General features: G+C 28.4%; 1 protein-coding gene across 4 annotated transcripts in view; it reads right to left on the minus strand.

The window, feature by feature from the left end:
* LOC129981492 (cytochrome P450 3A41-like) overlaps positions 1-21,051 on the minus strand; it is a 40,925-nt gene extending 19,874 nt beyond the window's left edge. For 3 of the 4 annotated variants that reach the window (XM_056092345.1, XM_056092344.1, XM_056092346.1), the window contains exons 1-5: positions 20,967-21,051; positions 5,600-5,727; positions 4,928-5,024; positions 3,512-3,564; positions 812-908 (exon numbers count right to left, since the gene is read on the minus strand). In XM_056092345.1, the coding sequence (XP_055948320.1) occupies positions 812-908; positions 3,512-3,564; positions 4,928-5,024; positions 5,600-5,727; positions 20,967-21,047 (456 nt within the window). In that variant the 5' untranslated portion in view covers positions 21,048-21,051. Of the gene's footprint in view, positions 1-811; positions 909-3,511; positions 3,565-4,927; positions 5,025-5,599; positions 5,728-20,966 lie in introns of those variants that run through there. The other variant, XM_056092347.1, reaches the window with a different exon arrangement.
* Positions 21,052-25,438: the final 4,387 nt, after the last annotated feature.

A 25,438-nucleotide genomic window follows, 5' to 3' on the forward strand; every position in this document is an offset into this window, starting at 1 on the left:
TTCTTTTGTCTTAATGTCTCAATTATTACATGTGTTATCTTGCATTTATACATGTATAGTTTTCGTTCTATTGAATTTTTTGTCATTAAGATTTCACTGTTTCTCGAGTGTTTACTTCTTAAATCTTTTGATGTATTTGTTAATCCGGAATGAATACTTTATCATGGTTCTTTCAATTTAATGTCTAAATGAAAATTATTGTGATAAATCATTTTCTGTAACAAATATTTTTTCTTAACCAAATGATAATTAAAAATTAAAAATTCTCTTTATTCTGTCGACAAAAATTTATCCTAAAATATGGAATTATAAATTTTAATGCTTATTGTCCCATTAGTGTTATATGTAAAATCATTGTAATTGAATTTAATCGTTTGCAATAGTTTATTCAAACATAAGTGACTTGAATTAGTACCAATAAATGGAAAAAAACTGAGAATATAGATATAATGTTGACTCAAAGATGTCATTTTAAGAATTTTTTATCAGATGGTTTCTTATCTTGTTTGCGATCATCTCATTTTATTGCTTAAGGAAGGGGGGAGTTTTATACTATCAGATGATCATACATCTATGATAAAACTTTTCTTGATCATTTGGACTTATTTTTTGTCTATGCCTGTAAAGAAGTTTAATTTTTAAATGAATACCTTCATTATTCTGAGAAGATGAAGTATTTCAAAGCAGTTCTATAGCGCAAGTCCTCGAGCTTTACTTTATATCAAAAGATTCTTCTAACTTGTTGCAAATTGATGCATAACAAAATAAAATAAGGAAATAGTTTTGCACCAGCTTGCCAAAAATTACTTACAGGTCGATTACAGAATAGGGTGAAGTCTTTTATGAAAATCTTCTTTAACAAATCAGCATCCGCAACCAGTAAAACCGGTTTCATCCCATGGTAGAATCTGAAATTTTCTCAATTAATCTGAAATTAATTTAGATGATTGCCAAAATGTCCTTCATTTTCTTGAGATTATACGAAATTCAATCAAAAATTGCATAAAAAAAATTTCAATGCTTGATTAAACAGATAAGAATTGGCTTAAGTTTGGAATGACACATTAAATGAGTTATTTCGCGATTTTAAAGTAAACATTTGTGAGAAACAGAATTTGATCCTAAAAAGGAAAATCAGTTTCAATCCATCTGTGAGTACAAATATATAATTGCTTTATTTTTTTTTTCTACTCATACTTTTTACTTTTTCTACTCATTAACTTGTTCATTCACACATTTCTCTTGTACTCCAGGTATTTTTTATTCTAGTTTTACCATCTTTTGGTAGCTTCCTGTAGGAAGACCAACTTTTGCTATGGCAAGACTTTGGGAAAATTTCTTCTGTACTGATCACAGTCCCTAGAACCCAAAACCACACTTTGTTCAAAATCTTATATATAAAGTTATAAACGCTTTGCCCATGTTATCTTCTGAACAGGTTAACTGGAAAATATTTGTTCGGATTTTAAGTGGCTTGTTAGAATGTGAAAATCTCGGACTAGTTTGTAAATGGAACATGTAACTTAATCGTTCTGAAAATGGTTGGGGGGGGGAGGGGGTTGAAATTTCATTTCACTATAACCTTCTTAATATTGAAGATAGTAAAATAAATCTTGTTAACCAAATTAGCACCTTATTAACTTTAGTATTTAAAGTTTGTCGATAACTGAAATATTTTAGAAGTTACGGACTGAGAAGTGATGCCCAAACCCAAATATTGACTTTTTCTAATATTATCAATTTAATTTACCAGATAGTAACTTAAATATAAAGGAATGTATCTTTGCCTTCCAGCTTGCAGAGGGGAATTTTTTTTATTGTGTTATATGTATTCGTATTTTGCCATTCAAATGCTTCTTTCCAATTAATTGTAGTTTGATGGTTATTTTTTTAATTATTTTTATAATTTTTTTTAATTAAGTCTACATACATCCATAACAAACTGGGAAACTTGAGCTCTAGAAACGAAAGGGAGATGTGACTTTAAAATAACAATAATAGCAATTTAACAATAATAATGCTAAATTCCGAATGTTTCTTTGCTATTTGAAAGTAAATCGCTTGCAATTACTTTTATATGAAAGTAAATCGCTTGCAATTACTTTTATATGAAAGTAAATCGCTTGCAATTACTTTTATATGAAAGTAAATCGCTTGCAATTACTTTTATATGAAAGTTCTATTTACAAAGACTCTATATAGCTCTAAAGAAAGTAAAATAAGTACAAATACTCTATATAGCTCTAAAGAAAGTAAAATAATTGATAAAATTAGTGATTAGGTTTACATATCAGATAAGGTTGATATTAAATATGTATAACACTGGATTTATTCGAAAAAAAATAGACACGTAAGTTGATAGATTTTATTTGTCCAGTTCAAATTTAATAAAAATAAAAGTTATATTTTAGAATATTTGATGATCAAAAGTAATAAAATGATTTCTTTTTGAAGTATAATATTCATGATATTATAAGCAGTATTCATGGTAATTTATATTATAAAAATTTTTACTAAACTATTTTGTTTTTGTTTTAAGCAAATATTTTTAGAACGGAATTATATAAATAAAATTGCCTGAGAATCTAATCTAATTATTTATACCTAATAATTGTTCTTATTTATGAACATTTTGGAAAAGAAAGTTTAATAATTTGTTTCTTTACTTTTAGGTGAGTAATAAATACAACTTCTACCTGACTGTATGAAAATACCTTGGTAAGTTGTTATTATAAAAACACAAGTACATTTCTATCACGCATATTTCATCTCCATTTTCCGAATCAAACTATTTTTTAAAGATTTTTATAATAAAGACGGCGGGATTTAGCCAAGAATATCTCTTGCGCCAAGATACTCCAAAATAAAGCCTAATTAAATCAAACCAAACCACATAAGTCTGAATGCATTGATCATTCCACTAAGATTCCTTTTTTTATATTAAATTTCCAGATGGTTGAAATGCACCATTAAAAACGATTCAAAAGAAATAGTTAATTTTTTATGGTAACAAGAAAAGGAATTGAAGTTTTATCATTATTATTATTATTATTTTGATAAATGAACCAATAACATTTTTCTTGAAAATTTGTCAAAAGATTTTAAACAAATACCAACTAAAATAATCTATTCAGATTCAAAGTAAATATTCCTAATTTAGATTATGTTAAAAAAAATTTATTACTTTCTACTTCTTTTATTTGTGGTTGGAAACAAATGAGTGCATTTTTTCCTAACTGTTAAATAGATTCAAGAGCATCTGTTTTCCTTTTTCAGTTTCAGTAAAATATTAGGTGGAATTTTATGAAATGATTCTTTTATAATGATTCCAGCTTTTAACAATTAAAAAGTATGAAGAGATGTTTCTTTCATTTACAAATCTTAAATCCCTTATAAGAATTTTGATCATATAATAAAGATTATCGTTCTTTAACAAATATCAAAGCTGGGAGAACACTGATCCATGCCAACAATTTAAGTCTATAGAATAGTAGATGTTCTACTAACTTACCCAACGATTTTTCCATATTTTGCTATCCAATCTACATGGCATTGTCGAGGTCCCTAAAGATGGTATATTGTTGTAAAATCTTGGAAAATATCAATAAATAAAATAGTATTACTACAGGATGAAATCCAAACAATACATTTTCAGTTGGAGAAACGAATTATTCCAGTACTGCATGTGTAATCAAAATTTATCACTAAATTTGTATTGCAATTGTTCAGTTTTGCATTGATAATTTCCAAATAACTAATTTTCTGTTATATAACTGTTTTAAGTTTCTCTTGAAAGTAACTAGTTCAAATATATGTTTATTTAAATTATTTAGTTCATCCTTTCATAAAAAAAGTCAAATGCGTATAATATTAATTTTATTTTTACTTACTAAGGGTTTTCTGGAAAGGAAAAAAGGAATATTATAACAGCAAAGCTTATAGCGGGTATTACTATATCATGTTTAATGGCATCGCTGACACTATTTAATTTAACAAACGATAATCAAAAGTTTTTATTTTTCTTACTTTAACTAGAAACAACTTTTCTTGCATACTTAAACGAATTTTGTATTTCAAGTGATATTTGGTTCGTATTTGAAGATTTATGTCGATTTCACAACAAATTGTTTTGAAAATTCGAAACTTCAGCGCCATGATGTTACTTAAAATTAAAAGCAAGTCTCTCTAAAATTAATATTTAAATGAGATGTTAGACATGCTGTAAAATGCTTAAAAAAGTTGATAGAGATTTGTTATTTTATTATTATTGACCCGCTTTTAATAACTCGCTTTCTTTTTTAACTGTCTGTTCAGTGCAATTTTTGAAATCCATTTTAAACTAACTTCCCAATGAGCTAGAGAAAACAGCTCGGAACTTAATGACAATACAATATTGACTCGTTTTTTTGTATGTCTTTTTGCCTATTCCATAACATTTTGCAATCGATTAAAAACGTTTATAAGCGGTAGATGGCCCCATGACAAATCATTAGCTCTTTGAAAAATATAAAATCATTTGTAGTTTCAAATACACAAGACTAAAACGGAAAAAAAAACATTTATTTAAATAAAAATATATTTAATATAACACATTTATAAAATGGATTAAGCATATAAAATTATCTAATTAATAATTTAAACTTTGAATTTTAAAAATTCACTATCGTAAATTTTCAGGGCAATCTATGAAGTTTTAAATCTATATGAGACAAGGAGAAATTATTTTATTATTTTTAGTGCAATTTACAAATGTATTACAATAACATTTTTAATTAAAAAATTTCCTTATGAACTAATTGCATTAGTATAAGCGAACATTTTAATCAGCATCCTTCACTTTACTTGATTTATAATTCAATATCCGTAACAACTTTTAAAAAAAGACTGTGAAATGAAATGGAATTTAAATTTAAGTCATAGAACTTGCCTTTTGATTTAATTCCAATATGTTCCCATATAAGAAATGAGGAGTTGGACCTGGTATTCCTAGATTTTCAAATAATTTTAACTTCGATTTCCGCCATCTGAAATGTTGCAGTTAATTAGTTAAAAATTAAGTAAAATTAGTTAAAATTTAAGGTAATTAAATTTGCCAATTTTAATTATCACCACACAAATATTATTATTGTTCCAAAATAAATTTGTGTCAATGTTATAACGTTGGAAAGAAGACTTTTAATACATGAAAATAATCAAAATTAATATTCAAGAAACATTCAGTTTCTTTGGACACATCAATTATTTTTAATTAGGAAATTTCAGGAATAAAAGAGGAAAAAAATAATAAATTAGAAACAACATATTAAAAAAACCTTAGGAAAGTTTTAAAAAAATAAATGGATAAAAAATAAATTACAAATAAATATATTTATAAATCCCTTTTTAAATAAAATTTAGAAAAAAAATCAAAAATAAAAGATGCAAAAAATTTTATATTAATGTATTTACAAATCCATTTTAAAATTAGGATATTTCCGAAATAAAAAAGCAAAAAACTTGTGAAACATATCAATAAAAAGATTTTGATCAGATTTAATTTCAATAACATAAAACTTGTAATAATAATAGAAAAATTTCACTACTGAAACTATTCACTTACTTAATCCAAATGTATAAAATAATCCATGAAATGCTTAAGATTAATAGGCTTACGGCTGAAAAGCCCATCTGTAGAAAGTTAATAGCGCTTTCGTTGGCTGGTTTTATATACAGATAAAATAGGGGTAACTGTAAAAGCAAAATAGTATTTTATCTTTCGTAGATGTTACCATTACTTACATATTGTTCTCGAGCTGTATTTTTATTAATATTTTGTGAATCATTCATCTAAGAAAAATGATTACATAATTAATAAAAAAGTTGAAGTCCAATATTAATTAATAACAATTACAAAATGAAATAAATAAAATAAAATAAATTTAATTAATTAATAACAATTACAAAATTAAAAATATCTCTAAAACGTAATATATGAAATAAAATTAATTTTATGCATATATTATTTGAATTACATCATTTGTTTTTCAAAACAAAAAACTTAAAAACAAAATATTCATTAACAGACTTTGAACTTTGTATGAATATCGGTTTTACTTTCTCTACTCTAAGTATATAAAGAGAAGAATTGCAATTGTTCAAAAATTCGATTTTGAGATTTTAACATATCTCCATATTTTACGGATTCCTGAGTTCGAATTAAACATTTTTAGAACAATTTCTGTTTGTCTAATCACTGTTTAATAGTGGATATATATATTTAGCAATTTTAATATTACAATTACTGAATTTATAGATTTTAGATAACATTCTATTGGTTTCCACATACTATTTGCTCCGCTCACCATTCCCTAAGAATCACGTGGTTCTTTTGGTATCACTATATGCGATCCCAGTTTGCTCACGTGATCATTCCTTTCCATATAGTGATGTATTTCTACTAGTTATAAAAAAATTCATTCATTATATAAATAAATATTAAATAATTTCTAACTGCTTGAACTGCTAAATTTTGTTTTTCATCAATGGTTACAAACTAGATAATCAATTTTCAAAAATTCAAATTTTTAGGTAACAAAGCGATTGTAAAATGTTAGAAAGCAGAAATATATAATTCTAAAATACTTGAAAATCTAAAATTGATTACCTTAATCTGAAATTAGTTATTTATAATTTTTAGTACACACGATTATTTCTCTACAAGGAGCGACAACAGAAAATGAATATTTTTTTTCTAGTTAGTGTGGATTAATGGTTAATTCCTCCCCCCCCCCAAGTTTCAGGCAGATTAAAAAGATTTTTTCCAAAACATTTTTTTTTATCATAGCAACATTTTGTGTATTTTTTACTTCACTTTACCTTTTTCTCAAAGAAGGGTGCCAAGAATAAAAAACAGATATATGTCCTAGCCCTAGATCAATGCTCCTATAGTTCAGAAACTTTATTAAAACACATCTATTTCGTTTATTCTGACTAGAATTCCTTATCAATGAGTCGTTAACACTTTCTTCGGCCTTAACTTCTCGATTTCGATTTGCTATTGAAAGTGCGGGAATCCCCCCCCCTCTCCCGCCTAAAAAAAGCATCCTCTTAGATTTTCGATCGAGATGAACATGTAAACAATTTGAGTTGACAAACGATTTTGAGATAAAAATAATTATTGTCATGTCATAGTTCTACGTCAACCTTTTGAAAACGCATCTGCTGTCAGAGAAGAATACGTAATAATAATGCAATATTGATGAAAGCAGATAAAAAATATATTCGATTAAAAGATGATGATGAAAATTGCCATTTATGCTTTATTCATTGCCTACATGATTTCGAGCTTCACTATTCATTGCCTATGTGATTCCGCGCTTCAAAACCCCCTAACCAAAACAACATCATCTTAATAATCAAATTCAATCTAATTAATTAAATCTAGTTACTATTTCCAGATATATATAATATTGATAAAGCATGTTTCTTTACGTGATTTTTCAAAATAGATTGCAACAGTTATTTACCTGCATGTTAATGATCATCAAAGCATTTATACATTAAATATTTTTATGGTTGAATTTAAATAAAATAATTTACTATTAGAAAAATAAATTTTCATCTGCTTTAAAATCTATATATTAAATCCTATTATCTATGGAATTAATAAGACACATATTTCTTCATACAGTTATTTACTGGAATTATTGTTTTTATAAAGTAATGAAATATTAGCATACCTGTGTTCAGATGATAAATAAAAAAATTATCAGATATTTTTCTAGTTGATATTTTAATGATTTTTTTCATTCAAAAATTCTGCAAAAAATAAATTATTTCCATAAATACCAATCTGGAATATTTTAGAATATTTTAATGAAACCAGTTTTGTAAGCATTTGAAAAAAAAATATTTTCAATGAAATGCGAACGTTATCTTTTTCAGTTTTGAGACGTTGTCTAGACTTCATATATATATTTTTTTTATTCCAAGGATAAAAAGAATGATTTAAATTAAATTCGTAAATATCGAACTGAAATTGAAAGCAAGACAGCGAACATAATCTAATTTTAAAACTAAACGAAATGGATTCTATTTATTTCGCTGTTTTTTCCCTTAAATTTATGTTTAGGGAGTCATATGTTCTCAAAATTCTCTGTTTTCTTTTCCCAGAAGTACTTGAAAAACAAGAACGTTTTTAGCATGAAAAAATATATTCCGAATATTTTTACTAGCTACTAGCGTGATTTCAAAACTACAAAATTACTGAATTTATTATATTAATGAAATAATGAAAACCACCTGGCAAAATTTTCAAAGAAAATACAGAGGTTTTTTTTTTTTGAGTATAAACTGGATTATGAGCCACGAAACAGAAATAATTCAGTTTTTTGTTCATAATTAAATTGAATTTGTATATATTGCTTCTTTAACCCTAAATCATACAGCATTTTGTCTTTAAAGATTAAATTTAACCCACATGTTCTTTTCTTTAAAATAAATAATTTAAGAACAAATACTTTGCTGGGTAAAATTAAAATATTTTATATATCACCGATTATGGTGCATTAAATATTATTATATGGATATTTGTTTCCTAATTCTGTTCCTCAGAAATACGATTAGTTAAACGGATGCTGTTTTAGTTAAATTTAATCAAAATTATGCCTCTTTGTTAAATTTTATGCTTTATATTTCAAGCGAAAGAAATAATTTCCTATAAACTTATATGAGTTATTCTTTTTTATTTTAAAATCATAAATAGAAAGACTTGTGAAAACATATAATGTAAAGTTAAGAAACCTTTACGCTTTCCAACCTCATTAAGAAAGTGTATCTTCAACAAACTTGATATATTGGTTCTCCAGCCGATTTTGACGACCATTTGGTTCACCAGGAATATTATATTTCTTTACTATTAATTAATCCTTTCATGCACAGCTAGATGCTAACCCCCAAAAAAAACATTTGATATCAAATTAAAAAATGATGAAAAATAGATGATATAACTACCTAATTTATCCATATTCTAATTTTCGTTATATTGTAACCACTTTTTTATTTCTTTTATCCCTTTTTAAACTACATAGATGTTAAACAGAATACTCCTTTTGAAGCTTTCAACAGAAGAAGAAATAACGTTGTTAAATATTTGATGAAACAATGAAAAATAGTTTGCACTTAAACTCTACAGTAAAGCCAACTATTGAAAACTATGCAAAAAATATAATTAATATAATAATGTGTAATATTGAACAAACATAAATTTTATACTATTTTAAAAGTTAAACAATTATATTTTCGAATGGTACTAATTAAATAGTCGTGCATATTTATTTTCTAAATTTTAGCAATTGTTTAGCAATTAGACGATCAGAATGGGTAATTTGGAAAAAAACATCTTGTAGTTTTCGGAGATCTCTTACAGCGTCCGCCGGTAAGAGAAAAGTCACCTTTTGAAAAACACTCAACTGCTGAAACTAACAAGTTATTAGGTTCCCTCAGTGTACCGAATCTGTGGACTGAACTGTTCATATACGATGAACTTACAATTAACATGCGACAGCTCAATGATTTTGACTCTGTTGAAATGCTAAATAGAATAAGATTAGGTGTGACTAAATAAAAAGACCGCGACTTACTCTCGACTAGATTAATAACTCTCAAATCCAATTCAAATGAAAACAGATTAATTGAAATAATTAAACACCTCTCGAAACTTCCTGATGATATCGTTTGCTTATTATCTACAAAAAACATGTGTCAACAATTAAATACTGCAATGCTTAAATCTCTTCTACATCCCAAAATAAAACTTACAGCTGTAGATAGCATAAATTTTCCCAGATACCTAACAAAAAGAGCTCGTGAATGCATAAAAAAATATGAAGACCATCCTTCTATGACTGCAGGCCTGGAAGAGAACATAATTATAAAAATAGGAGCAAAAGTCATGTTAAGGCGAAATATTGACGTGAGTCTTGGTTTAGTTAATGATTCTATCGGTATAATGCAAAGAGTAAAGGTTGATCAGGAAAATACAAAAAATAATTAAGAAAATATACATTGCATTTAATAAAGAACATGTTTACGAGCTTAGTCCGGTCAAAACTAAATTTGAAATTATTAATAAAGCTTATGTTCATCGCGAACCGTTTCCCATATGTAAAGCCTATGCTATAACTATACACAAAAGTCACGGTCTGAGTCTAAATAATGCATTGATGGATATTGGTTCTTACGTGGCACTTCCGAGAGTTACAAGTCTGGACGGCTTACATCTAATAAATGTCGACTTTGCAAGTATTAAAGCGCAAGAATCCTCAATTTGTGAATACAACAGACTAAGAAGCATTTACCGTCCAGACTTGTCAAAAATTGTCACATCAAAGCTTACGAGAAAAACCCATAGAGACAGAGACTGGGCTTTGAGAAAAACTGTGGCTGAATCTCAAGAAGTAGTACTGGAAAAGAAAAAGGGGAAGACTACATACAAAAATAAGAAAAGGACTATCTACAAAAAGAAATGAGATGCCATCAAAAACATAACTTGTAAAAAAAACCAAGTCTCGCAACTCAGCTCTTCTATCGTAAAAAGTTGTGAGATCCATGTCATACCAAGTCGGTCCATTTATTCAGTCCCTACTTAAGGGTCCTTCTGTCTTAAGTTATTACGTAATTAGCTAACCTAACAACATCTTATAGTGACCATATCAATATTAAAAATCTTTTATGGTTTAAATAAATAGATTGACTTGGCAATCGCATGAAAACACAATGCATTTTTACATTAAATTAGATTACATTAACATATTATATTAAATTAGATTGTTTAGTGCGATTGCCAAGTCAATTTATTTATTTAAACCATAAAAGATTTTTAATATTGATATGGTCACCATAAGATGTTGTTAGGTTAGCTAATTACGTAATAACTTAAGACAGAAGGACCCTTAAGTAGGGACTGAATAAATGGACCGACTTGATATTACATGGATCTCACAACTTTTTACGATAGAAGAGCTGAGTTGCGAGACTTGGTTTTTTTTTACAAGTTATGTTTTTGATGGCATACTATTTTAAAAGTTAAACAATTATATTTTCGAATGGTACTAATTAAATAGTCATGCATATTTATTTTCTAAATTTTAGCAATTGTTTCAAAAATATTATTTTGCATCCTTTCCTGTATTAAATAACATTGTTGCTATTTTCATTGTTTCATGAAATATTTTCTCTCATAATTTTCTTTCATTGTTGAAAACTGGGAATGAACAGATCTCTTTAATATCCATGTAGTTTACAAGATGAATAGAAAGTTACAATATCATCAAATTTAGAAGATAGATGAACCAGAAATGAACCAGACATTTTCGTTTTTAATGGCGGTGTGATGACATGGGACTCGTCCCCATTAGAAATGTTCAAGTGTTCAATACATAGGTAAGCCGATAAAAATTCCACGACTTTATTTCTGTCAATTAAGTAGAATCCAGAAGATGAAGTTATAACTAAGGATTTATCTGAAATTAGATATGGCTAATAAATATAGCGAACCAGCTGGTTGTCAGAGACGGCTAGAACAACATATAGACGACTACTGAATCAACACAGTATTAATATCTGACAGTTTCGTACATTAAAATAGTTTGTTGAAAAATCGTGATGCGATTTAATTGAAATTAAATACATTCAATAATTTTCGGCTAGACAGCTGGAAGCTTAAGATTTCTAGTATTTTACATAATTTCCAATATTTTATGAAATTTACTATGGCAACTGCGCGAACAGGCTTCTTTCTATCTACGCGCGAGAGGAACCAATATCTCAACATGACAGAAATCAATTCTGAAATCCTCCTGTCACATATGTTAAATATTTTTAATGTTTTGAAGGATTTTGTTCTTATGATAGAATTTTAATTTTGGGTGATTTTGCTTCCGTGATGCTCTTGTGCTTGTATGTGGCTTAGTTTTTGTCCCTTGATAGCTGTTTACATTTTTTATATATATATATTTTAGAATTTTGTAATTCTTGATTCTTTTCTTTTTTTGTGTGTGTGTTTTAATTTTGTTTGTGGCTTGTGTTCCATGTGGGTTTTTGATTAATGCATTTTGTAAAAGGATTTGATCTCTGCAGTATGCTTATTTAAAGTAAATAAATAAATAATTCATAGAATTTCTAATTTTCACAAATTTATTGCATTTGGGTGCTAAGGAAATTTTTAATCGATATTCACTTCCTCAACCCAGTGTGAAATCCGCCTGCAAGAAAGATGCAAAAGGTTCAAAATATCATCAGAGCTTGATTTGTAATAAAAAATTCGTTCATAAAGAGAAAAAAAAAACATGGTAATGGTCGCCCCAAAACTTTCTGGCATACTCTCGAATGAAATTATGATGCCAGAGAATGTCTTTCATGGCACTGGCTTACAATAGTTACAAAATATTAAATTTGGCGTGAATTTAGCATTTTGGCATAATGTATCGTGTCACCCTTGGCGAGACTTTGGCGATTAATCCCTGACATGCTGTCAATATTAACCGAAAATCGAATTTGTGTTTTCGAAATTTTTTCCCCAACAAACTGTAACAAATACTTCACACAAAACTACACTTGGAGACATAAAATTGAATATCAAATTTGAAATATTTAAATCATCGCGTTTACATATTTTTGCATGGTATAGACCGACGGACAATCAAGCCCTTGTTGGATATGGTTCAAAATTTGACTGGTAAAATTTGACTATAAATGTTAAATCTATGCACCGAATTTTATCTATTTAGCTTCCTTCGTATCATGTTAATTTATATTCTAATAACCGGACAGACAGACTTCCTCTGAATTGGATATTTTAATCAAAACTCGGCATAAATCTGCAAATTTGATGTAAAGATTCTGTACCAAATTTCAGCCGTCTAGCTCAAATAGTTTTTGAGTTATCTTTGTAACAGACAGATAGACGGATATTTTCTAAAAATATGTTTTTCGACCTCAGGGTGGTATAAAACGTGGATATTTCGAATTATCTCTACTTCGAATTTTTTGATGATGCCTAGACTTGCTCTATAATAGGTACAAGTAAAAGAAAAAAGTAAGAAAGAAATTAAAAATTAATTCAAAAACATAAATGTTTATTAAGCAATAGAGTCGTAAAAGAATATCTAAATGCATTAATATTCTTTTTTATGATTTACTTTCTATAACCCTTCTGCTAGATTCATTGTTAATCAGCAGTAAAAGAACGAGAAAAGTTCTATTATGTCCTGATTTACTAAGTCTATTAAATACAAATTCACGACTTGAAAACCTTTCCCCTCGTAATGGTGATATACTTCAAGTCTACATAAATGACATGCATTAACTAACGGTAATTAGATTAACATTAAGTGAAGATGAGAAGTGTCGAGTATATAATTAGGAAATTGCTGAAAGGCATACAACTATTTGGACATAAATGTCTTAATTTTCTGAAGATAAAATTGGAGGTTTCGACGATAGGTGTATGTTAGTTATTTTACTATACACGCATTTTATTTATATGCATCTGCTTACAAATTTATTATTTATTTATTTTAGAGATAATGATAAACTGGACTTTCAATATGTATTATTATTGTTCCATCTATCTCGCGAAATTAGAAGTCAAAAATAAGAAATATTGAAAAAAATTTCTTTAGGTACTAACCACATTTGATCTATTTTTGTTCTGTTGGAGATATTGGCTGCATTTAATTTGGGTTATATCCCTTAACATAATTTCATAATAATGATTCTATCGACAAGTAATTTTTAGGTAATAAATTATTGTAGGTATTAAAACAACACCAGTTTAATTGTGCCACATATATTTCGTTTAGCTTCTACTTTAACTTTTTTTTTAATTGGAACCATTAATATGATATCATTTTACAATGACATATATAATAGTTTTGTTTATCTGCCATCTAAATTTCGTGTTCCGTATCTTCACTCTTTTACTCGGCTTTTAAACCATACAGAAGAAAAGGAATCCTTCAAATTTGACCTTCCTTGGGCCGCGGTGGCCTGTTTTTAAGGTCTCGGCTTCGGAACGGAGGGTTTCAGGTTCGAGACCCGATTCCACTGAAGAACCGTCGTGTAAGAGGGTCTGCTGCACGTTAAATAGTCCGGGTCAAACGTGCTTCCGCTACTGTGGTGTGATGTGGAGAGGGAGATGCCAGCTCAGGTGTCGTCCTCATTATCTGACCGTGGTTCAAAATTACGAGGTCAGTCCCAAAATAGCCCTAGTGTTGCTTTACAAAACGGGACGTTAATATAACTACACTAAACTAATATAACTAAACTAAATCGTTAATGAAAAAAGAAGCTGTGATCAGATGTTTAAAGAAACAAGCGAGTGGTCTCACTAGAACTTTGTCGCTACTAATTACTGAAGATGTTATCCCTGCAATCGTCTTGCATGTCATTGGCATACAATGATTACGCAAAATTAACCTTTGGCTTAAATTGAGCAATTTTACTGAATCTATCCTTGCGATCCTTGGCGAGTTTTTTGGCAAATTATCACTGCATACATTTAATAGTACTTGAAAATCGAATTTGCGTTTTGGTCGTGTGTTTCAATCAATTTAAATAAACATTGAACACAAAATTACACTTGTAATTTAAAAATCTCATACCAAATTTAATATGTTTAAATCTTTACATATTTCAGTTATACTTTTTACATGTTTACAGAGGTCGACCCTTTACAGAATTTGGCTCAAAATGTGACAAGTGGTCTATATATCCAGATACTATTATAGATTTTATAGATATACACTACAATTATGTGTACAAATTTTATTATATCCAGCTTCCTCTGTTTTATAATGATCTCGTTAACTTATATCCGAACAGATGAACAGACAGACTTCCCCTAAATTTTGTTCCAAGTTGGATGACATTCTAAAAATTTGGTGTAAAGACCGTATACCAAATTTCATCCGACTAGCTGAAAGTGTTGTTGAGTTAACTTTGTCACAGACAAAGCATTTGCCAAAAATGTGTTTTCTGAACTTAGGGAGTTCTAAAAGTGGAGATTGTCAGAAGATCATCGAATAGTGATCCCCATCGAGTTTTTTGACGATTCAATATTTTCTATATACTTCGTATATGAAAAAGTAAAAAAGAAAATAATTTCAATTTCAGGACACAATGTAATCTATTATTAAAAATTAGGCAAAAAAATTAACAAAAAAACATTTTTTAGCACTTTTCAAAAAGGGATAGTTAAAAACCCATATAAAAAAAATTGAAAAATGGCAAATTTTACTTTTTTATAATAATATGTTTGGGATTTATATTAGAAAAATTTCAAAATTCTAATTAAAATTGAATTAACTAAAGTTCGAATTCGAAGCGAACAGTCCCAACCTCCAAAGTGCATGTTAATGGAATTTAGTAACTTTTAGGTCAAACGATCTGACCTGTACAGCGCCAACATATACACATACAAATACGCACGCACAAGCATAAACACGCGAGACATAGATATTGTTACGTAAGCATGTTGCCCCGCCTCTCACTTGTAACGCCCTCTAGCGGTATATGTAAAAAACCGTCAGTCTTTGTAACATCATCGACGTAGCAGCAACGCCGAAAGGCAAGGCTCAATCCAACTCCCGAAAGTGGAGAAACAATAAAATCTTTAAAATACAAAAAAGTTCCGTCATCATTATCGAACCTCACCAGATATATTTTTATTATTTTTTTGCTATAACACTTTTTTTTAGCATACTGCAATTACGTTAAAGTAACAACGTTTTGTGAAACGAATTTTGGCAATTGTTTATCCACTAAGCATTCCACACCTAACATTATAGGGGTTATATTCTTACCAACTTTTCCACTTTGCTTTTGTATCTATTTAATAATTATTACTTTTGTATCTATTTAATAATTATTTACTTTCTGTTTGGCAAGAATCCTGGGATAGAGAAATGCAAAATAAATTGCATTTTATTAAACCGACTATTAACTTGTGGCCAGCTGTCTCGGTTAGAGGGGCAGATGTCAAATTAACCAGACTACGCATTGGTCACACCCGCCTTACGCACAAACAACTTTTGTTTGGTCAACGTCCACCGATGTGCTCAGACTGAAATGTTAATCTTACAGTTTTACACATTTTAATTCAGTGTCCTAAATTTAATTCTCATCGTGTGCGGTTTTTTAATTCATTAACATTGGAAATGCATGAATTGGTGGGAGAACACCCTCACAGGAGTATCTTTGAATTTCTAAGAGCTATAATTTTTTTCCATTTTATATGAAAACTTTAGGGATTTTAAACATTTTCTTGGAGTTTTTTCCATAATTGGAGTCATAATTTTAAGACCTTTGTCTTTTAAACTTATTGTGCTTTCTTTTTATAAGTGTAAAACGTTGTTTGTATTTTAACTTTGAGGAAATGTTTTGTTTAACAATCATATGGCAATATACACATACCACTTGTTTTGGCGCAGCATAGCCAGTTTTGGCTCTTGCGCCATAAAAGTCCAATATCCATCCATCCATCCATCCTATTTAATAATTAATTTAAAACAAAATAAACTAGTAGTCTGTGTAAGCTAGTACATTGATATATTAGTTAAGTACACCAACTAGTATATTAATAATGCATGATGAAATTGAAGAACCATTCTTCTGATGCTGTAATGACTCATAGATTCCCAAATATAGCCTAAGATAAATGTATAACTGTATATTTATTTTACTAAAGGATTTTCAAAGGAAGTTGACCTTCATTTGACTTTCACCTAAAATTAAATCAGGAAATTTGCTAAACTATATCGGTTTGTCTTTCTGATTAAGAGCATGGCCTGGAAGAATTCCATAGTTTTTTATTCATTCTATGCAAATTCCTCGTACTGCCACAACTAGGGATTGCAATACCGGACCAAAATTTCAATACCGGTATTCGGTATTTTTTAAATCTTAATACCGGGATACCGGTTTTAATACCGGTATTAGAAATTTTAGAAAAAGAAAGAAAACGCAGGCGTTTCTTTTTTTTTTTTATTTGCCAGTTTTGTTAGAGAGTATAAATTTCACAAAAAATAATCTGTAATAAATTATAACAGTATATAATCACAAAAAAGTAAAGAAACATCTTATTTATTTAAATCACAAAAAAAGTGTAAATATCACTATTCAGTCTGCGGTACTATTACAAATTTTTGTAATGTGATCTAAAAAAACAATGCATCAATTGTACTATCATTAAGCCTGAAAAGTAATTTTGTGTAAAAATTACCAGCTGTCGAAAGCGCTCTTTCGGCATCTACGCTAGTTGGTGGTACTGTTAGCAATGCGCGATATACTTTTTCCAAGTATTTACCTCTAAATCCCTCATCTTCAAATAAATCGATTTCTCGTCGGATGGTTTTGGATATAGCTGATTTCAGTATTGCATTTTGGTTCGTTGAAATTTTTTTTACTTATTGCTAATTCTAATTTTTGTTCAAGAGACAATTCCTTTTCACTATCAACAGTAGTGACATCATATTCGATAATTGAACCGAATTCTGAATGTGGATAGGTTTGCGGGAAAAAATTTTTAAGAAACTTTACTCCGAAGTTTCCGAGGAATTCGAAGTTTCTATATCCACAATATTTGGATTCTTCTGTTCTTTATATTTTTGGTATAACATATCTATTACTCGTAATTGAATTCCATGTGCATAGCACAATTGCTGATTTTCACCAATCAACTTTCCAACTTTTTTCATAATTGTTGCTCCATCATTCGTTATGGATACAATATTTTCTTTCAGGGATAATCCATGTTTCGCTAATTTAGATTTGAGCAATAAATTAAGCCATTAATTAGCTAATTAATTTCGCCCGTTAGGGAGATATAAAAACAAAAACGTATACTATATTGCTATGTTCGCGATACCTGAACTTATAATGGAGACAATTTTAAAAATTTCTGGTAAATACCGAAAAACCGGTATTTAAACTTGATAATACCAGTATTACAAAATTGTACAAATGGCACAAAATACCGGTATTCGGTATCCCGGTATACCGGTATTGCAATCCCTAGCCACAACGTTATTAATTCATAATAAACACTCTAGCATATACAATGTTTTGGGATATTTATTAAATGCGCAAAATGGAATAAAACTAGAATTTAACCCTTTAAATTAAACCTTTTTTTTATTTATAAAATACATTTTTTTACAAAAAATAAACTGAAGATTACTGAAACAAGAAAAATATTATCTTCATGAAAATATTAAAATATGTTTTATCGCTTTTATTCGTTTCATATTTTTTTTTTAAATTGAATTTTATTTTTCTATCGTTTAAAAATTCTAAATTAATCTCCTCATCAACAACTTTCTTTGAATGTATCAAAACAAAGTATAAAAACTTCCAGATGAAGGCTTCTTTGAAAATAAATCTCTCTTAAAAAGGCTTTGTTCAAAGATTAACTGTTTTTCAATAGCTGTCAAAGCAGTGTATAAGAAAAGAGGAATGTATGTTTTTATGTTCTGAGTTTCGGAGATGGGAAATGTGGAAGACGCATAAGTTTAATTCTTTATCAATGAAAGGATCATATTTATTACTGGAAAACTTTTCTTTCTTAAGGCGTTGATAATTTTTATTTATTTTTGGCCATTCCTGGTACAATGAATTGTTAACTGAAAATAATTAATTTCTTACTTAATCAATATCTTTGAAATAATATATTAAGTTGATAGCATGTTATGTTTTAATTCACTAAAATTCAAATTTATACTAATAAAGTGATCACCCCAAAATCTTCTTTCATATTTCCTAATAAATGATAACTGAAAACCCATAAAAATTACAAAAAATTTTTAAATGCTTATGTTATGTCAAATGAAACCTAAAATTTGACACAAAACAACAACTTTAGCAAAAATATTTATACCAAAGTTTATTAATATTTGCAATTTTGAGTTACCACAAATTCATGCATTAGAATGTACACGCGGCAGACATTAACCCTTTAAAGGGCCATTTTTTTCTAGTCATATTATGTTAAAATATTTTTAGTCTTGAAATTAGAATAAGAAAAAGGATTCATTTAGCTTCTTAGATAAATTTAATTTGATTCATTAATTAATTTGGTTCATTAAAAATTAAGTAACAAATAAAGAAGACACATCATTTTGTCTCTGACTTACTAAAAAAATTTGTCAGAACTTATGCCAACCTACATAATTTCATACAAAGATTGATAAATTTGGTGGGAAGCATACTTCTCACGGCCCTAGAAAGGGTTAAACTATTTGATAAATTTTGTTTTAAACTTTGGTGCAGATCTATAAGTTAGTTCTGAAGCTGTGTACTAAACTTTGCATTTCCCTTTGCTTTTGTTTTATGTCGTCGTCGTGTTAATTTGCAATTGAGTTGACAGAAAATTTCTTTTTAGTTGATTTCGTTCAAAAATTGAAAAAAAGTTATTACTGGGTTAAAAAAAAATATATTACTAAAATTATATCTGTTCCAAATTTGGTAGCTCTAAGTTAAATAATTTGACCGTTGGAACCTCAAAACACACAAACACGCTCACACATTCAGGGCCATAGAACTGTTGAGTTTTCATTGACTACAAATGTGCAGTGTCATAGAATAATTAATTTATGCCATACGTTAAAAATAATTAAAATACTAAAAATCTAGTCAGTACTTAAGTTATTTCTTAAAATCTTAAAACCATATAAATAATTATATTTTAACATTAGAGAAATCAGATTTTATTCACTTATATTTCTACATACTTAAGCAAGAAAAAAATGAATTTTCGTTTCAGAGAAAATATCATGAGTGAGTTTTGAAATTTGGAAATAAAAGCTTCTGCTACGATCAAAATTTCATTAATTACATTTATTATAATTTAATGTAGAAAATTAAGCCAGAGAAATATTTTTTATTATGGATTAAATGCTTGCCATAATTCTGAAAAAATTTACCCTACTTTTTGATAAATAACATTAAAAAACAATTTAACATAAACAAACAATTTCAGAAAATTCTCAGAAAATGAAACTTTCAGAATTCTTAGAAAATGAAATGAAAGAAATATAAGCTGCAGAATGAAGAAATATATTTTGTAGAATGCTTTCTTCCAAAGGCGTCAAATTGTTATCAGTTATTATTAAAATATTAATTATATCAATATATTTTATATTAGTTATTACTAATATATATTTTTTTTTGTTTGGCTCATATGCGCGAAGAGAAAATTTGGTTATTCTGAATTTATTTTTAATTCACTACCTAATGCACTGAAAGTTTCAAATTTTGTGAACTTGCTTATTACCGATGAGAACATATCAATTTAATATTTTCAGTATAAGATTATTATATAATCCTTAATTATATGTAATTAAGGATTCCTTTATTAAATAAATCCTTTATTAAACAAATGATCCTTTATTAAATAAATGAAAAATAATTCATCACAATCCAGTATTGATCACGTGAAATTATTGATCACAATGATAAAAAATTAAAAGCAAATAAAGAAAAAGATTTCTAATGATTAATAAAATAGCAAAAAAAAATATTCCATTAAATGTTTTTGTTTTTTGATTAGTTTTTAAAGCTATTTTTAACAATTTTTAATGGTTTTTAAAAGAAAATTTTTTTAATATTTGCAACAATTATTTATTTTGCCCGAACACATTAGCAAAATTCTCGAAGAACATTAATGGTAAAATTTCAAAGAAGACGGTTAATAATTCATATCAGAAACAATTATTGATTTGCTTAATTAATATGGAAAACATTAGCTTATTATAATTTTTTAAAAAATCGTCTGATTCAATTGATGCTTTCAGTTTAAATTAGTTATTCTTTATTTAATTATTTTCATGAAATATATGAATAAACAAGAAAACGATATTTATAAAGAAAGAAAACGATATTTATAAGATATAAGGAAAGATAATGAGATTGCCAATAAACATAAAACTCACTTGACGAGAAACTGTATCTGTGCTGCTCAAAATTGTAAAAACAAACTTTGGGGAAAATTCAGGAAATCTTATAGTAAACATATTACTTAAGCCGAATCGAATGAAAAAGGTTCCTGATATATTGTTATTTGAAAGATAAAAATTATCTTATGAAACCCAAAAACAAGCGTGTGTGTATACTTACGTAACTGTTTCTAATAGAGGTTTCATTAAACAATTCTGGAGTTCTATTGTTTTATAATCTACAAAATGTAAGACTTACATACAAAAATGTCATTGTAACTTTGTAAATATGTATATATTACAGATATCCCAAAACAACTCAAACAAGTTCCACAAAATTTTGAGCGCATGCCATTTAATACAGAAGAAATAATAACGTGTTTTTCAAAGTGCGAACGCTAACTGAACAATCAAAGAAAAATTAATTTAAATTTGGCCGTTTTCCGGCAATAACTTAGAAATGATTTAAAAATATGTCTGAAAGATATTTTTATATCAACTTAAAACACAAAACTTTACATTTTTAATAATAATTGTTTCATTCTCTTCAGTTTACATTTATTTTTCCGAATTCAATAAATTTAATAGGTGCGGGGTTCTTTTCTTATTTGTTGTTAAACAGTCCTTTAGTTACGAACGACGACTTTTAATAAACACGAATATAAAGACAACAAATTCACAGTCGAGACAAACACAGGCAACACACAGCAGCACACTAAAACAAATAGTAGCTCAAAAGTAGTAATCGGTAGTAATAACAATCACAGCACACAAAGCGGCCAGACAAAATTCAGCAGGAGGAGGGAATATACGTAGCTTCACTTTACAGTCTCTCCAAACGTCTGCAATTCTCCACAGTCTCCTTGCTTTAGTTGTATACAATTGCTGACTCACTACTGCACGACTGACAACACCACAAACGACTCAACGCTGCTTCTACAATAAACAACAGGCCTCGGTTACACAGTTCAATTCAGCAGTTGCTTGAGCTCCGCTTGCTCTTCGCTGAACTGATCCAACTATTTGCATTTGACTCTTTCCACGATTACGATTGTCGTCGTCTTGAGACTGCCAACCTTTTATAGTTCCCAGAGGCGGGCAAAGAAAGCTCTGGAACAATCAGACATATCTCAATTCCTATTGGCTCAATCGCTAAAATTCTGGAAGTTTCCAGTATTATCTATTTTATCGCCTAATGGTCTTCAAGTTTGTTGCCAAGCTCCAGGATCACTGATTCGGCACATGATCAGCATCCAACAGAGCTGATCGTCAAAGGGTTTTTCCAGTGTTTGCCTAACCGTGCTGGGAAGCAAGATTACAGATTTATAACAGTATGAATAGCATATTTCTAAACAATAGATGAATTTAAATTGCTTTTTCTTTATTTCTGATATTTCTGTTTTATTTTTTAATATTTTTAGCTAAGTTCTTTACTGGTCTTAAAAACTATTTGAAACATATGTTTAAAGCATTTTATATGTTGTTGCATATTTGGTTGAGTCTTAGTTCTGGAATAATTTTACTCAGATTGTGTGTTTAAAAAATCATCAAGGACAATAACATTTTATACCGGTATCAGTGGCGAAGCTATGAGAAGCAAAAGATTTGTGCAACTAATTGATATGATGATTTAAGAGATGCAGGCAAGGTGAAGCAAATTACTGAGAAAATCCTTAAGATGGTTGGAGTGGTAGGCTCCATTGAGAATACGGATAGGAACAGAATTTCTTAGAATTGTAAGTAAATTGAATTTCATCTTTGATGGTATGGTTGTTACTGTTGTTTAGCTGGCTTAAAAATTTCCTGGAAAGATCTTTAATGTGATCTTCGATTTTTGCTCGTTTTAAATCTTTATGGAGAACATTTTTACGCATGAACCATGATACATTTATGATAATTTTGATTCATTTGTTTTGCATTATTTGAATTTAAGAAAAGCTATTAAGTTAGGTAAAAGTTAAGATCCATTTTAGCAGCAAGGCCTCAAAGGAAAAAAACACATGGTTTGTCTAATGAAAAAGATCATTTCCGTCTTATTAATGGAATTATTAGACGAAATTTCATCCAAAATTTATCACTTTTATATTTGAAGCGATTTTTAAAAGTAAAAGATCGAGAATAAAGCTAAATTTAATTTCTTTATTTCAGGAAAGATCGCATTCTAAAAAAGTAAGGGGCTTTAATTTACCTTGTCCTTTGGGACATAACTGTACGGTTCTTGCCAGTCTTAATGCCGGCACGTCGAAATCAAGATTTTTTTTTAATTTTTAAGTTTCTTTTGGTTTTAGTTTAGTTTAGTTATATTAACATCCCATTTAAAGCAACACTAGGGTTATTTTCAGTAGAACCTTGTAGTTTTGAACCGTTGTCAGATGACGAGTACGACACCTGTGCTGGCACGGCACTTTTCAAATCTTCGCACTACAGCAGCGGGGAGGACATTTGGCGCCCAAGAATTTAACGTGCAGCAAAACCAAACTACGGTTCTTCTCTGGAATCAGATCTCGAACACGAGAGCTTACTTGCAGGCCAACACGTTTCCAACAGGAAACTAGTAGGTCAGTACGTCTTTTGCAGCGTTCTTGCGATGTATTCTATTATATTTCTCTATACCAGGGTATATATATATATAGAAGTTGACGATATTGTTCATTTTAGGAAATCTGCCTTTAGAGCATATAGAAATATACTGCGTATATTAAGAAGTCCGCGTATAGAAGGACATCATAAAAGAGTATTGGACTAGGCATACATCCTTGGAATGTTTTTTTCATAGTTGAAAAACGAATATATATATAGGTTGCCAGAACACATTAGCAAAGTTCTGAAAGAATTCTAAAAGAAAGTTGATTAATAACTTATATCAGTAACAAGTATTGATTTTCTTTATTATTATAGAGAAAATTAGATATCAGTTTTTAAAATTTGTCTGTTTCAATTAATTTTCTCATTATTTAAAAAGATTTTTTTAAATGATAAAAGGATTTTTATATTATATTAGAGTAATTATTATATTTAAAATTTTAAACATAACAAGATTTTAATCCTGAAAGAAGCCAGGTATATTAACTAGCAATAAATAAAATGTCATGATAAATATTAAAATAGTAATGTTATCCTAAAGTAAAAATATAATTTGGACTATCGATTGACCGGACAAGAACACGCGCATGCCAAATGATCAACAGTTATCTATTTACCGCAAAATAAACTCAATTTCTCCATTTCTACTGATATTTCAGAGAATTGAGAATGGGAGATTGTTTGGCATAGATAAAAAGTGCACGCGAGAGCGATTTTTTAGAAATTATAATTAATTAAAAATGTGACCAGGTTTTAGCATTTTCAACGATAATTAACCAAAATGTTATTGCACAAAAACTATTTTTACACTATTTAAAAGTATTATAATGCAATGTGCAAGTAAAAATTCGAATGTTTGTAGAAATACGATTTAAATGGCAATATTATGCCATGGGGCTTCATACCATTAAAAAGTTCAGGTGTAAAATAAACAAAACAAATGAAAGGATATTAAAATAATATAATATTTTTAGTTCCCAGAGACCATATCTCTTCATTTATACATCATTAAGATGCACTTTTTGAATAGAATGAAAATTTCACTTAATAAACCGCATGGACAAGAGCAAATAGAGTTAACATCAGCAAATAATTATTTGTCTCTTAATTCGCAAAAATCATATAGGATTAAATATTCTTAGTTTTTTCTTCAATTTGCAATTATTTGCTGAAATAAAGTCTTTTATTCTATAAGATCACGTAGTTAATATCTTAATTAGTAATCTTAAACCATTAATATCTTAAAATTATTTGGTATGAACGTTTTTCAAAATATCGGAAAAAACCATGGGATGTTATTCCTTTTTTTATTCTTTATTTCTCAATATAATTATGATGCAGACAAATGTTGATAATTCCTAGTTATTATTAAGCTTCAAAAATCTATTGAGAGATCAGCCGTCATTGGCGATCTATTGGTTCGATGGCAATGGCAGTTGCTAAAAATTTTCAATAAATATTTTATGTGGATTTTTAATGATCTCTCTTCAATGAATTTTTATACTTCAAATGTTGAAAGATATGTAATGCATGTTATTTAGAAACTTTATACCATTCTATTTATTGAATTCTGCATTGCTCTAATTTTCTAATCGCTCACTTAAAATTTCAAATTTAATTTGTAACAAAAGCGATAAAACTTCAATTATTGTTAAGACTATTTGAAAGGGCATTATTTGAAAAATTACTCATTAAAAAATATTCCGGCATTATACAACCATGTATAATTAATTATACTGAAATTTAAAAATAAATAAATAAATAAAAGCGTATTTTTAACAGAATTTGATGCATAACTTGGGCAAATACCACATCATGCATTACCAACACTGAAACAAAAGTCCAAAATGAAATATTTGAATAAAAATGAAAAATATTTGGATTTT

This window comes from Argiope bruennichi, chromosome 8 (assembly GCF_947563725.1).
Source record: "Argiope bruennichi chromosome 8, qqArgBrue1.1, whole genome shotgun sequence".
In the NCBI taxonomy this organism is placed as follows: domain Eukaryota; kingdom Metazoa; phylum Arthropoda; class Arachnida; order Araneae; family Araneidae; genus Argiope; species Argiope bruennichi.